This window comes from Oryx dammah, unplaced genomic scaffold (assembly GCF_014754425.2).
Source record: "Oryx dammah isolate SB20612 unplaced genomic scaffold, SCBI_Odam_1.1 HiC_scaffold_24, whole genome shotgun sequence".
NCBI classification, from domain to species: domain Eukaryota; kingdom Metazoa; phylum Chordata; class Mammalia; order Artiodactyla; family Bovidae; genus Oryx; species Oryx dammah.
The window spans coordinates 31534198-31549428 of NW_024070208.1; the positions used below are offsets into that span (position 1 = coordinate 31534198).

General features: G+C 48.5%; 1 protein-coding gene across 2 annotated transcripts in view; it reads left to right on the top strand.

The window, feature by feature from the left end:
- Positions 1 to 10422: 10422 nt before the first annotated feature.
- FLT1 (fms related receptor tyrosine kinase 1) overlaps positions 10423 to 15231 on the top strand; it is a 205945-nt gene continuing 201136 nt past the window's right edge. The window contains exon 1 of one of the 2 annotated variants that reach the window (XM_040266732.1): positions 10423 to 10820. In XM_040266732.1, coding sequence (XP_040122666.1) covers positions 10757 to 10820 — 64 coding nt within the window. In that variant the 5' untranslated portion in view covers positions 10423 to 10756. The remainder of the gene's footprint in view (positions 10821 to 15231) is intronic. The other variant, XM_040266731.1, reaches the window with a different exon arrangement.

Below are 15231 nucleotides of genomic sequence, written 5' to 3' on the forward strand. Positions count from 1 at the left end.
CTTTATCTCCTTTCTTAATTTTGTGTATTCTTTTTTTCCAAATTTAGTTCTTTTTGGTCCTGCCACGTGGCTAGTGGGATCTTAATTTCCAGAATTGAACTGGGACCAAACCCACGCCCCCCACAGTGGAAGTGCCGAGTCCTAACCACTGGACAGCCAGGGAATTCCATGTCATTAAAAAAAATTAATGTATTTTTAAAATTAATAATTTACTTTTTATTTTATTTTTAGCTGCCTTGGGTCTTCGTTGCTGCTCGATGGCTCCCTCTAGCTGCAGAGAGCAGGGGTCACTCTCTCGTTTCGGCATGTGGGCCTCTCCTGCTACACAGCATCACCAGGGTGTCCCCGGCTCAGCACTTGTGGAGCAGGGGCCCAGGCTCCCTGTGGCATGTGGGATGCTCCCGAGCCAGGGACCAAATTAGTGTCCCCCGAATTGTGAGGGGAACTCCTAGCCACTGGACCACCAGGGAAGTCTCTCCCCGGCCATCCTTAATTTTGGTATCAGGGGACCAGGCTGAGGGTCAGGAAATTTTCTTCAAGGTCCTAGAGAGCCTCTTAAGCTGATGGCACTCCTGTCGTCCTGTTGTGAATGTCTCAGTTTCTCGGTGTGGTCAGGCTCCTCAAATCACCTAACTCTATCAATGACGGCAGATACCACACACGACAAAACGTAAAACCATGTTTTCAAGTGAATCTTCATCTGCGAGGCCTGACACTGTCGCTGTGGACAGAAACCCCGACTCTTGACTCTTGTACGCATGTCCTAGGCTGAGTCCTGTGGCCTTAGCTGGATGCATCACTTAATACTTTGAGTTTCATTTTCTTCATTTGTAAGGACTGAGTCACTGGGGCTTTCCTAAACTGAGTTCATATTTGAAGGGCTTGTTAATTATAACTGCTGTTCTTTCTAGATACTGAAATCACTGGATTCCTCCTTTATCCTCCTCTTCTACCATTTTTAAAGAGGGATGTTTTAAGCCTAGAGAACAAATGTGAAAAAAAAAAAAAAATCACTCAACTGTGTCTTTGCGACCCCATGGACTGTAGCCCACCAGGCTCCTCTGTCCAGGCAAGAATACCTGAATGGGTTGCTATTTCCTTCTCCAAGGGATCTTCCTGACCCAGGGATTGAACTGAGCTCTCCTGCATTACAGGCAGATTCTTTACTGTCTGAGCCACCAGGGAAGCCATAGGCAAAGGCAAAAGCAAGCTGTAGTTTGCCCAGTCAAGCAGGAGGAATGGTGGTCACCAGAGGGCCAGGCTGGCCAGCAGCTTTTTTTCTAAGTCCTTTCCCTATGGATTCTTCCTAGTCCTTGAGCTCAGCCAAGTCATGTGGAATATCAGCATGGACAAGAGAACATCCTGTGGTGGGCTCTGAGGGGGCTGCCTCTGCCCCTCTTCGTGGGGTCCCAATAACACTGACAGCCATTTTCAGCTCAGCTCATGGCAGGTAAGGGAAGCTTTTATCCACATGTGTGGGACGCTGCAGGGCAGTGCTGGGCCCCCAAAGACCAGCTCCATGGTGGTAGCGGGGATTAATGGGCAATTCAGGAAAGGAGATCTTGGGAGGAAAGGAGGAAGGGGAGGCTTCACCAAGATGTCTCCCATCACTGCTGACCTTCATGGACCAAGATTTTTGCCTAGTAAAGGAGTGGGTTTTCTTATATGAAGTTTAGGGTTTTATGCCAGAACTTCCGTAGCAGAGGCCCATGGAGAGAGAGGATGGGCAGGGCAACTAGGGCAAGGTGGAGAGGAAAGAAAGCAGTGGAATGTGATGATATGAGCTGGGCCTAGGAATGGCTATGAAATGTACCAGTTACTCAGTAGGGGACTTTCCTGGCAGTTCAGTGGTTAAGACTCAGCACTTCCGATGCAGGGGGTGTGGGTTCAATCCCTGGTCGGGGAAACTAGGATGCCACAAGCTGAACAGCATGGTAAAATAAACAAAAAAAAATTGTTTTTTAATTATAAAAAAACAAAACAGCTACTCAGTAGACAGGCATCTGAGAATCAGGCCAGCAACTTGAGGCCATCAGCATCAGAGGACACTTGAAGTCAGACAGGAGACAAGGTCTCAAATGATCCCCTAGGGTCAGACGAAGCAGGTTTGCCCCTTGGACGTGTGGACTGTGTGGTGGGCCATTCAAGGCCCAATCCCGTGGGAAACCTAGAACTTAGCAGGTGTGCAGTCCACCCCCTGGGGATAGGTAGTAGAAGACTAGTTAGGGAGAGTGCAGGGGGCATGCCAAACAAACATTAGGGCTTCCCTGGTGCCTCAGAGGGTAAAGTGTCTGCCTGCAGTGCAGGAGACCTGGGTTCAATTCCTGGGTCAGGAAGATCTCCTGGAGAAGGAAATGGCAACCCGCTCCAGTACTCTTGCCTGGGAAATCCCATGGTCATAAAAGCTAGCACTTAGTGTTTATTTTGGTCCAGGCACTATTATAAGTGCTTAAAAGGATTTCTCTTTCACTCTTCATGACAACCCCATTATATCACCAGCCCTGCTGACATCCCAGGATAAGGGACTGGGGCTCAAGGAGGTTAAGTGGCTTTGCTCAAGGTCATGTACCCAGCCAGAGGCAGAGCACCCCTGGCAGGCTTGCCCCAGGAGCTGCCCATTGCCCTAGACTAGCAGAAGTGCTGGGCTCTCTGTTTTAGATTGCTTTCTGAGTGCAGGTGACCATCTGCCCAAAGGTGGTGACATTGACCTGACAGATCTGAGCTGACCTGCAGGCAGGTCCTCCCTAGCATCTGCTGATTCATCAGGTCATCTCATGCTCATCCAGGGGATGGAGCAGTGGGACTTTAGGGACCAGCACTCACCTTCCATCTAATAGACTTGGTATTAAGAGACCAGAAGGGCTGGGGGCTGGGGAAAGGGGGTGGGGTAGAGTCTAATCCATAAGCCCAGGGAGGTCCTGCAGATTCAGGTTCACTGTAGGCAAAGCTCATCACCTCTCTGCCTGTTTCCTTAAAGAAAGATCAAGTGTGTGGACATGATCTTCTCTGAGGTTCATTTGTACTTTAAAATTTTATGATTCCATGTTTTATCTTCTTCAGTCTTCTGGAATCTTTCTTTTTCTAACCTTTGTAGCCTCTTCACACATTCTAGAAAAAAATCGGCCGATTGTCTTACAGTATCATCTTTCTGTTCCTAAATTGCCTAGGATGCTTGCCAAGAAAGCCTGTTTCATTTTGCATCTGATGCCAGCTTTGCCAGATGTTGCATCTTTGGAAGTTCCAGGGCCACGCTCCTGCCTTCTGGCTGACTTCTGGTTCAGATGGGCCCACAGACCAGGGTAGAGAGTGACTCCTTGACTTCTGCTGCTGCTGACACGCATGAGAAGTACATCTGGGAGGAGTCTGGAAGAGATGCAGGAAGGAAAGGGATGGTCTTCCACGGAAGCAGCCAGCAGACCTGCCCAGAGGCTGTGTCTTGGGAAGGGGAACTTTGGAAGACGGAAGGGCTGAAGGAGGAGAGCTCTGCTGCTCACCCAGACGTGGGAATCCAACTCATGGCTTTTAGTAAACTTCCTAGTTACAGCCTGGCCATTGCATAAAACTCAGACCTTCTGAGTAAATAAGATTGTGGTCCAGCATTAGGATACAGCAATCGGATGATGAATTTCTACTTCCTTAAAATGTCTGGACCTGAGCCACTGGATCACTTTAAACCCTAGCTTGGCTCAGGCAGGAAAATAAAGTAGGCTGCTTTCAGTTGCCCACTCACCTCAACCTGGCTGAAACTAACAAGCCTATCCCTGCATTTCCCACCCCCACCCCCGCCCCTATTGCAACAGCTTCCCCTTCCCGGCAATGTTCAGAGATCTTGGAGTTCTCCTTGGAAACTTGGGGTTCTCTTGGGCTCCTCTGTCCTCCTCTCCTCGACCTCGGTGTTAATTTCTCTCTCCATCCCGTCTCTGATCTACTAACCAGAGCCACCTGTCCTCTTGGTTTGTCCTTCCCATAACTGTTACAGTTCTATCCTATCGATTCTGTTTAAAATTTATTTTAAATTGAAGGATAATTGCTTTACAATATTGTATTGGTTTCTGCCATATTCCAGTACGCATCAGTCATAAGTATACATATGGCCCCTCTCTCTTGAATCTCCCTCCCACCTCCTACCCCCTCCCACCCCTCTAGATTGTCACAGAGCTCCGGCTTGAAAGATGGTACCAATGAACCCACTTGCAGGGCAGCAATGAAGACACAGACATAGAGAACAGATCTGTGGACACAGAGGGGGAAGGAGACAGGGGGGACGAATTGAGAGAGTAACATGGAAATGTACATACTGCCAGATGTCAAATAGACAGCCAGTGGGAATTTGCTGTGTGATTCAGGGAACTATTGCCTCTTAATAGGTTGTTTCCTCATAGGTTTATTTAACAGTTTATTCTGTTCATTTCAGTCTTATTTCCCTTTAATCCCCTATATGCTAGTCTAACCATCCTAAACCATCTCTTCCTAGGACTGGCAGGATGGAACACATTTAAATTTACCTATACAACTGAGCACACACACCAGGTGGTCCAGGTCCCTCAGCCTTACCTGCTGGAGCTTGTCTCCCTGTTCCCTGGTCCTCTCCCCCCACTGGCCACCCCTGACCCACACAATCCCCCCATCGGAGTTGGGTTTCTTCCCTTTGCTCCTTGTCAGGACGCCTTCCTATCTCTGCCAACACAAACCTGATCCTACCATCAAAACCGTTTCCCAGTCCAGTGAGCAGTAATTCCTTTTGTGCTCACAATGTATCTTGTTCTTGCCATAGAATTGTTTTAATTGCAGTAAATTGTTTCCTAATGTTTCATGAAATCTGGCTGTCTCAAACTGTAAGGCCTTTGAGGGCAATCGTTTAAATCTTCTATGCTACTGTTTTCAACAAGACTGGCCTGGGATTGTGTATGGGTGCAAAACAAAAAAAAATTTTTTTTCTCAATACTGAATGAGAAAATACATTTTCTGGATTATGCACCACAACACAAAACTTTTCCTTCTGATCGGTTGCCAGGTCACTGTTGGACTAAGCTGGTCCAAGTCTCAAGTGAGGCGAGTATTAACTTGTGTGTGTGTGTGTGTGTGTGTGTGTGTGTGTTTGTATATGAAAGTGGCTCGTAGGGAGGAGAGGAATGGATACTGAGTGTCTGTATGTGCCTAACTGACTAAAAAACATTCCAGTGTCAAATTAAATTCATTTTGGAATTATTTATAATGGTGAAAGTGAAATGTCCAGCGGTAGGATAGTATTTCATAGCTATTAAATATAATAATTATGAAGGCTCTACAGAAACACAGAAAAATGCACTCTCTGAGAAAAGATTAACATGAAATATACCAAAGACATCACAGTAGGTTTGCTGAGATGATGGGGTTATGATTCATCCTCCAGCCCTCTCCTCATCTTTGCATTTGTCTAAAATGTTTTATAACTAAGAGTATATTAAAAGTGAAAATCACTTAGTCATGTCCGACTCTTTGTGACCCCATGGACTATAAAGTCCATGGAATTCTCCAGGTCAGAATACTGGAGTGGGTAGCCTTTCCCCTCTCCAGGGAACCCTCCTAACCCAGGGATCGAACCCATGTCTCCTGCATTCCAGGTGGATTCTTTACCAGCTGAGCCACCAGGGAAGCCCAAGAAAAGTACAGTGGGTAACCTATCCCTTCTCCAGTGGATCTTCCGACCCAGGAATCGAACCAGGGTCTCCTGCATTGCATGTGGATTCTTTAGCAACTGAGCTATCAGGGAAGCCCTATATTAAAAGTAATGCCATTTAAAAAAAATAAGTAAAAGTCAGTAGCCGACAGTTATAGACTGAGATAAAACTAATCTTTGGCAAAAGTTGTTCAATCTACTGAATAGATAACCATTATGCAGGCTTCCTTAGCCAGCTGCTTTTCCTTTAGGTATTTGTCCTTTTTCTGTTTTGCCTTTTCTCCTGCCCCAGTCTTCTCTGATTGCCTCCTTCCGAGATTTTATTTTTTTAACTTTCCTAAAATACCTTGAATAAAACTCACCTGTTTTATCAGCTCTTGCAAAGTCCATTCCTGAATAATAACATGGTAAATGGGTAAAAGCTAACATGCAGCCTCCCATGGTGAAGATGCAGCTGGAGACGCCTGCATGAGTGCTCAGACATGTCTGACTCTTTGCGACCCCATGGACTGAAGCCCACCAGGCTCCTCTGAATTTTCCAGGCAAGAATACTGGAGTGGATTGCCATTTCCTTCTCCAGAAGATCTACCCTATCTAGGATCTCCTGCATTAGCCAGTGGATTCTTTACCATGTGTCACCTGGGAAGCCCACAGAGAAAGGCTACCCACTCCAGTATTCTGGCCTGGAGAATTCCATGGACTTTATAGTCCATGGGGTTGCAAAGAGTCGGACACGACTAAGTGATTTTCACTTTTAATATACTCTTAGTTATAAAACATTTTAGACAAACGCAAAGATGAGGAGAGGGCTGGAGGATGAATCATAACCCCATCATCTCAGAGAAAATGACACAGAATACTTTGGTTTACTTCTGCAGACTCCTCCCTCTCTCCATTCACCGAACTCTGCCCTAGTCAGTTATTTTAATGATGAGACAGAAGGCACATTTATCCTATTTTTTGGATAATGTGAAGCAGGACATATAGAAAATGCACTGAATGGTGGAATTGGAGATCAGAAAGATTTCAACAGGCCAGAAAGATAGACTAAGTGAAACAAGAACATTTAAAAAACTGTGTCAAAGGGTCTGCAATATGGGTCATCAAACACTATGACTGGCCCAGTATAGAGAGACCACATGGCTCCCGAGGAAAAAGCCTTGGGTCTTTCAACCAAGAGCATGTTCTGCAAGCCTCCAGGGTACAAAGTGGCTGACAGGAAGGGCTCCTTTGATCTTAGGCTGCAGTAACAAAAGTACAGTGAGCTGGGAGACATGGCTCCAAAAGAAGCTGAACGCCTGAATCAGTCAAAATGAGATAAACAGCAGCAGCACCAACCTAGGTGAGGAACAGGTGGTCAGGGATGGAGTGAAGCAGGTGGAGCCAAAAGAAGAGTGGTGGGTAGGTGGAGGTTCCCTAAGGAACTCCATCAGAACTTATCAGCACTGGAGAAGTGGGACCATGGGTGCACCTGCCTGGTGAATTCAGCAGTTGCCCTAAGGAAGGTTGTGAGCATGTGCTGCTCAGATCTCAGAGGCTGAGCTGTGAAGCAGAGATGTGCTGGGGGATATAAAGGGTTTTAAAAAGTCATTTGTTTCCTGTAACCAACCACACGTAAGTATGCTCCGCAGTGTGTAGCTTGGAGCAGTTTTTCTTTGCTCTCAGGCCACCTAATCTACGAGGGGACGAAGAAGTCCTGACTGAGCCTTGGTGACTAGAAGCTGATGGGCACCACACTTGGTCCACTGAAGGAAGACGACGCTTTGGGTCCCCTCCTGTCTCTCACATGATGCTCCCATATCATTGTTCAGTCTTGAATATTAAAGGTGTTGGTTTTACCAACAGTCTGCCTCTGAATAGGAATCCTCAAGAGAATGTTTGTAGCTGATAACAAGAGAGAGTGTCTGGTTTTGCAGGAGATGAAATGTTCTTTTGTATCTGAGCAGGAAGCAAGCAGATAGTGTATTTCAATAGCTTTTTATACCCACCAGGCACATTGAAATTGATCTTCTCCATCACTATTATCTATAAAACCCCTTTCCTTCGTGATTTAGTTGGAAGAGCGCTGCAGCCTATTCTCATTCAAAAGTATTATCTCTTTTCAGTGGAGAGGGCTGTGAGCCATACCTTTATTTTCCATCATTTTAGCTTAGCTATTTGTTTTTCTCAATGCTAAAATTTATGAGCTAGAGTGAAATGAGAACAAAACCTTGTGACAACTTGTAGCATCTTGAGTTCTCTGTGAGGAGGCTAATCCAAGTAACAAAACAAATAGTAAGTAAATTGCTGACTATAATTAAAAGCCTGCAATTTTCAAAAGGATAGTTGGGAAATTTGTGCGAGATCATTCAATGCAGAATGTAGGCTGCAGTAACAAAAGTACAAGGTGTACTTTTACCAAAAGGTGTAAATTAAGTTAGATTCCACTGGGACTCTTTAACCTTAAATCGCTGAGCAATATTCCAGGCTTATATGGGCTTTCAGGTGGCTTATGGGCTTCCAACGTGGCTCAGTGGTAAAGAATCCGCCTGCCAATCAACGCAGGAGATGGAGGAGACGCTGATTCCATCCCTCGGTGGCGAAGATCCCCTGGAGGAGGGCACAGCACCCCACTCCAGTATTCTTGCCTGGAGAATCGCATGGACAGAGGAGCCTGGCGGGCTGCAGTCCATGCATTTGCAGGGTGGGAACACGACTGAGCGACAGAGCATGTACAATATACTAGTGTTGCTGATGGACGTCTGAGGTTATGGAATTGTTTCAGCTGTCCATCAAATAACCCTTCTGGCTTCACAAATAAACTCGATGTAGATTCATTTCTGGCAGCAGTAATGTGGAGGGTTGTGTCTCAAATAGCATTTGAAGGGTTGAAAAAAACTTTTATAGATTGTCCTATGGACTGCTCCCGCCCGCCGCCGCCGCCGCCGCCGCCGCCGCCACCAACACACACACCCCACCCCGGAGTCAGCTAAGTGTCTTTCCTAGGAAACATTCCTGAGCTCTTGGAAAGACCGCCTCATCTCTGTGCCCATCTTGGACTCAAGCTCCCTCCAGCACTGGCATCCTCGAATTGTCATGTCATATACTCTTGACGCATCAATCTCCTCTCCAGAACTAAGCCCCTGGGAAGACATCTTCCCATCTCAGCGTTTTTGGCCCTAACACGATGCTCGGCTCCTAGAGGGGCTGTAGAAGGGCGATGCAGAGCCGCTTCTGGGGATAGAGCATGGGACGGACAAGCACCTCTGAAGTGAGGCGAGGGACACCTCGGCTCTGCAGGTGTGTCCCAGACTGTGCCCGAAGGTGGGGGGATCAGTCGCAAGAAAGATCAGTTATCAGCCTCTAACCCTGCGATTCGTAATTAACGAAGTGTTCGCGGAATGATACTGCAGTTTTGGAGGAGTCAAGCTTGAGGAAGGAGAGAGAAAGGAGCCCTCGAAAAGCAGCAAAAGTGGAGAAGCCGATAGGCGCGCCCAGGTTCCGCGTGGTCTTTCTCTCCTCGGAGCCGCGTGGGGCTCCGACTCTCGCGCCCCATCGCCCGGTGCGCTGTTCCCTCGTGGAGCGCCCGCGGCGGGGACCTCTCCTTGCTCTGCCACCCAGAGGTGTGGCAACTCCAGGTCTGCCTAACCTTGTCAGGCGGGAGGCCGTCCAGTCCTTCAGGAAGAGTCGCTGGCCTCGGGTTTAGGAGCCTTCACACTCCTTTTATCGTCACTATCTGGCAGTTTCCAATAGAAGTAATTTTCAAACCAGCGGTATTTACAGGGGCAAGACTGGGCTGCTCCGTGGAGCCTGGGACGATATCAGCCTATGAGGTAATGGAGACATAATTGGGGAACAAGGTGGAATTAGTGTCATCGCAAATGATCTAGTGCCTCACGTTAATTTCACTGGGTTTTGTTCGAAGAGCAGTGGAATCACTCGCCTTGCGGAGCAAGCTGCCGTCAGAAGATTCTTTTTGAGCATTTAGTCAAGTTCAAGCGCTCGGCCCTTGAACGTTGCAGGAGCAGCTTCACGTTTCGGCCTTTGAAGAGGTATCGTAATGTTATTGCTTGTTTTGCTTCTAGAAGCGGCGGGTTTAGGAAATGACTTGGGCGGGTTCATCTGTGAGGCCGAAAAGACACAGACGCGCTCCCCAGGGACCCCGGCGGCTTCGCGGTCATCTCGAAGGTGCCAGCCAAGTGTCGGGTCCCGCCGGCGCTCCTGGCGCGGACCCCTGTGCCCAGGGTGTCCGGCGCCGTCCTAGACGTCTGGGGACAGTCGGGGGAGTCGGGGGGGAGTCGGGGGGGAGGGGGCGGGCGGCGGGACGGCGCGGGAAGAGCATGGAAACCGGGAGGGAGCCGGCCTGCGCCTCGCCCCTCCGTGCCAAGGACACCGTCTCGGAGGCGCGGCTCGCTTCCCAGGGTCGGACTTTCCGCCCCCGGGGCCGGGCAGTGGAGGGCCAGTCCCGTCCCCTTCCCAGCTTCGGGCGGCCCCCAGGGCTGAGTAAGCCGGGCGGAGGGAGACAGCAAGGATTTCCTGAGAGCGAAGGGGAGGAGGAGCGGAGAGGGGCAGGAGCGCGGAGCCAGGACCCTGAACCTGCAGGTCGGTGCCCGTGGGGCGCCGCCGCCCGCGCCACCCCACGCGCGCTCCCGCCCCCGCCCGCCGCGGACCCGCCCACTCCCGAGCCATAGGGAGTCGGGTCCCGGAGGAAGAGGGTAGGTGGGGAGGCGGATGAGGGGTGGGGGACCCCTTGACGTCACTGGAAGGAGGTGCCGGGGTAGGAAGTGGGCCGGGGAAAGGTTAAAAATCGCCCCCGCCCTCGGCTCCTCTTCATCGAGGTCCGGTGGAGGCTCGGAGCGCGCCGGAGCGACACTCCTCCTGGCTCCTCCCAGGCGGCGGCGGCGGCGGCTCGGAACGGGCTCCGGGGCTGGAACGCAACGGCCAGAGAACGCCGGGCTCCGAGGATTACCGGGGGAAGTGGCTGTCTCTCGCTGGGGCTGCGGAGAGGGGCACCCGGGGAGCAAGGCCGGCGGCGGCGGCGGAGCGAGAAGGAACCGGCTGCGGTGGGCGCCAGCGAGGAGCGCGGGCACCGGGCGAGCAGGCCGCGTCGCGCTCACCATGGTCAGCTGCTGGGACACCGGGGTCCTGCTGTGCGCGCTGCTTGGCGGTCTGCTGGTCACAGGTGAGGCGCGGCCTGGAACCCCCCCCCGGGAGGGGGGAGGGGAACAGGGCTCCGAGGGGATCGGGACACTATTTGCGGTTTAGCTGCCTGGGGCCGTGACGTTCTTTCTCCTCCAGCGGGCCGTCGGGGTGGGCGCCCCCGGAGAGCCGCTATCTGGGGTCCGCGAGCATCGCCGCCCTCGGCTCCGCGCTGAGGCGGCCCCTTGGCGCCTGGAGACCTCCCGCAAGCCAGCTGACCCCCACCCCGGTTCTGGGTTCAGGGAGTGCAGCGAGTTCGGACCTGCCAGACATCCAGAGCCTGTTCCCAGAGGTTCTTGCCGGGTCCGCGGGGGCCCCCCCGGGACAGCGGCTCCGAGGATGCCCGCGAGGCTGCCCGGGGGCTAGGCGATGTTGGGCACTGACGGCGACGTAGCGCCTCCCGAGGGAAGGAGGTGAGCCCTTGGGGAGGGGATCGCGTGCCCGGCGGGAGCACACAGATCCCAGGAGATGGCGACAGCTGGAACCCTTCGAGCCACTCAGGGCTCCCGAGCCCACGCGTCCCGGGGAACGTGGTTCGCGGCGCCTGAGCGCGCTGCGCGCAGCCACCGGAGTGGAGACTCGGCCAGGGGTCTACTCGCCCAGGTCCCCGACCTGAGTGACCGTGACCGCCGAGGTCAGTCGAGGACCCAAATCCCGTTAAGTTTCAGAATTGCAAGTCTAGTTTTTTAAGTTCCGAAAGGAAACGATTTGGAACAAAAGATGCGATTTGAGGAATCGGTGAGGTCCGCGCCTTTGCCGGGTGTTGGGGAAACTGGCGGCGGGACCAGAAGGTTGCCCCCGGGTTAGTGTGGAGGTAGCCCCCACCGGGGCGCCAAAACTCTAGGGCATTTTGGGGCTCGAACTCGCCGTTTCGGCTCAGTGGCCAAGACCCCTGGTTCAGCCTCGGTGGGCGCAGGGAGCCAGGTTTTGGAGCGCCTGGCTTTTAAGCGTCCTGAGGCAAAGGTATAATATGAACTAAAATGCAGTAACATAAAATAAGTTATTGCAAAGATTCTTGAGAAGGAAAGCCAGAGGGCTGGCATATATATTTTTTAATGTTTGTTAAACTCAAAAGGTAGTAACAGTTAAATATTCTTTCTCAGTGGGAAGACTAGTAATCCTTCAGTTTCTAAATAACAAGTAATACTTCCAGTTAGATGGATGAAACTGTTAAACCGAGAGGTAAAACGGATTTGTAATTGGAGAGAACGCGCTTTAAACTGGAAGTGTTGCTAAAACAACTATATTAAGTGGAGTACTGCTTTTTTACTTCAAAAATACATTTGGGGGTTTGCAAAGTCATGGTATTTTGAAATATAATTGCTTGGAGCGTTTTAATTACATGAAGTCCATCTGTCTATAATGTAAAAGTAAATCTAGGTAAATTACTGTGAATCAAAAACATGGAGGAAAATGTATATGCTTTATTGGATTTTCTGCTTCACACAGATTTGTTTCAAAAACTAGCAAAGGATAGCTCTGTCCGTGGTTAAAAGCAGCTTAGATCTGTGGAAGCTTTTCCGAACCGCAAGTGAGATTCTCTTATGATTCCTCTTCGATTTTACTTAAATGAGGCAGAAATCTTGGAACTCTTTTGTGAATTTTTAAAAAACATTTTTATACATATGTGTTATAGGGAGAAAGCAGGAGAAAAACGTTGGCATGGTGAGAATGTCTTCACCTGCGTGTACAGGAAAAGTTCTGTTGGCTGCTGGGGTTTGTAAGTGCTAATGGGGACTTTGCAAACCACACAGGCTTCTCCCAAGGGTGCACAGCTGTCTCCCTGTAAGACAATCAGCTACCTGCTTTCTAAACTTCTTCAGGGCTTTCAGACTGACCGAAGGGGCTCCTCTCTAGGGAACGGTGTCTAGATAGGGGCCAAGTTTCTGCCCTGTGGATTTTTCAAGTGCCAGCTCTGCTCACTGTTGGGTGCTATGTAATTTTATGAGTTATTAATAGTGTGTAGGTGTGCACTGAGATATAAAATAATCAGAGGTTCTTTAATACAGGAGATAACGGCCTTCCCCTGGAAAAAAATGTATTTACCTTCTTCCAAATATCCTGGGAAATAAAAACACATCAATAATTCATATACTTCCAGGTCCTCTTTCTTGCAAACTCTTCCTCTAAAAAGGATACTAGTCTTCATTTCTACAGCTCAAAATCTCATTTTCATATTTTAAGGCACCACACCTTTGCAAAAGCCACAGACCCTTTTGGTCAACTCCCCATTTTTCTTGGTTTTTGAGCAGCTAACATGTACAACTTGCTACAACTAATTGGAAATGCCTCACTCGCAAATTTGCTGAGGGGAGCTAATGATATAAAATCAAAATGTACATGACAAAAATTCTCATTTCCAAAATGAATGTAACGTTTCAAAAGCCAGCTAATTTGCATAGCAATTTTTCTTGTTTTCACCAAAGTTTATGAAGCCACACTTTCTTGGTTTTGCTTTCCCAGAATTGCACGTTTGGAATGTTAATTACATAGCACCTTTGGTGTTCCAAATGATGGATCACATTGCAGATAAATTGTAGGTGGTCGCCTACTCTAGTTCCTGAATACTTTGACCTTGTTTATTTACTATTTTAAGTTTTTTCTTTCCCTGTTAAATTCTGTGATAGGCTATCCAGTTGCTTTTCCAGTGAGTGTCAACTACAAATTGGCACTTGCCCTGGGTGCTCACCATCTACCTCCACAAGGATTAAATCCTGTGCTAATGCAGCTGCTGACCTTAAACACCCCCTGAAGGAGTTCAGGGTGGAGAGCATGAGTGAGGCACCCTGTGCTGGGGGAAAGACTGGCAGGACAGGTCTTCAGATAGTTAGATATTCTCAGGAGCCGATTTTATGAGCCCAATTCTTGTATCTCCCCATATCTCGACAATTATTAAAATCCTTCATGCTGATGACTGTTCCTCGTGACCAGCAACAGCTTCATGAGACTAGTAGAAACCTTCTGGAAGAATATGTGGCTGGTTTCATGTACTCCCCTGTCACCAAAATTTCATATACACCGACCTTCTGCCCTGCTTCTTGGGAGCAGTTTCTCAGAGCTGTCTCCCGGGCTGCAGTCCTCATTTTGTCCCAAATAAAACTTAAGCTGGCAACTCGCATGTTGTGCATTTTGTAAGTCGACATTAGCAATAAGTCAGTTTGGTGTTTTCCTATGTAAAATTCAAATGTTAAGTGGTTACTTCTAGGGAAACTTCGCCAACTCTCAAAAATCAATGAATGATTCCAGGAAATAGACTGAACAGTGTCTCTTTTTCTCCCTCCCTTAAACCCCTCGATGCCAGAGCTGGGGGCTGAAAGGATGAGCGGACTTTACCCTGCTATTAGTAATCATGTTGGATTTGCTTAGTCACTAGTGAAACACACCTGATTCTACCTGATTAGCTTTCTCTTTATCAGGTTTCAAAGAACTGAGCTGTTAGAGGATGCCCAGGCCAGTACTGATCATGATCTTGGGTTTTGGTCCCCCCCCCCGCCCCAACTAACAGAATCTTTATGAAATAGAGTCTGATGCATAACTCTAGTTCCATGATCTCTTCTAAGGAGACCAGTCATTTAAAAACCCATATATATTTCTTGGCTTTTTAATTAATCCTATTTGCTCCCCAAATAACTTAAAAAGAGTTTCTGATTTCAACAAGGATGCTCAAACCTCTTAAGTGTGAACCTATTTTATATGACTTTTTAGAACAGACCAAAGAATTGCTTGGTTTTTAATCAAGGAGATAGTCTAAATCTCCTTTGAATGTATACAGTATAGAAGTTCAAAATGATATATTGCCCCCAAAACAGTTTTATATCAACCAAAAAACAAATGGTGTCCTTGAGGAAGGTTACCCAGTTGATCACAAAGTTTTAACCGATGTTTACTCTGGCTTGGGAATTCTGCACAGCAAGAACAAATAACAGTGTAAGTAGCTTCTGTAGTGCTTTAAATTGAGATGTACATGCGAGTAAGTGTGAGAACAGAGTGAAGGAAACTCTCTTGGCACCTGGGTGTTAAATGCAGAGCTGGCTGGCATTAGTCTGGGTCTTGGTTCAATTGCATAGTCAGGAGTTGGATATCAGGTAAATATCATGATTTTTCATTGTCGCTAGGAGAGGAAGAACATTTGAAATAACACTGGGCTTAATTTTTGTTAAGTAAAAATGTATCATCAGGAATGGTTAAGAACATCTGTTGGGTTTGGTTTAAAGGACCTTGTTTGTGGGACAGTCCGTTCTGTTCTGTTGGCCTCAGTCTTCTGGGGCAGCTTGCAAGGAATGACAAGATCTCCTGCCAGATGCTTTCCAGGTTCATTGTTGATTCCTCACACACTTGGGTGCCTTGGAAATTGCATGCTGCTGATGAAAGGACTGGATTTTTATACCAGATTG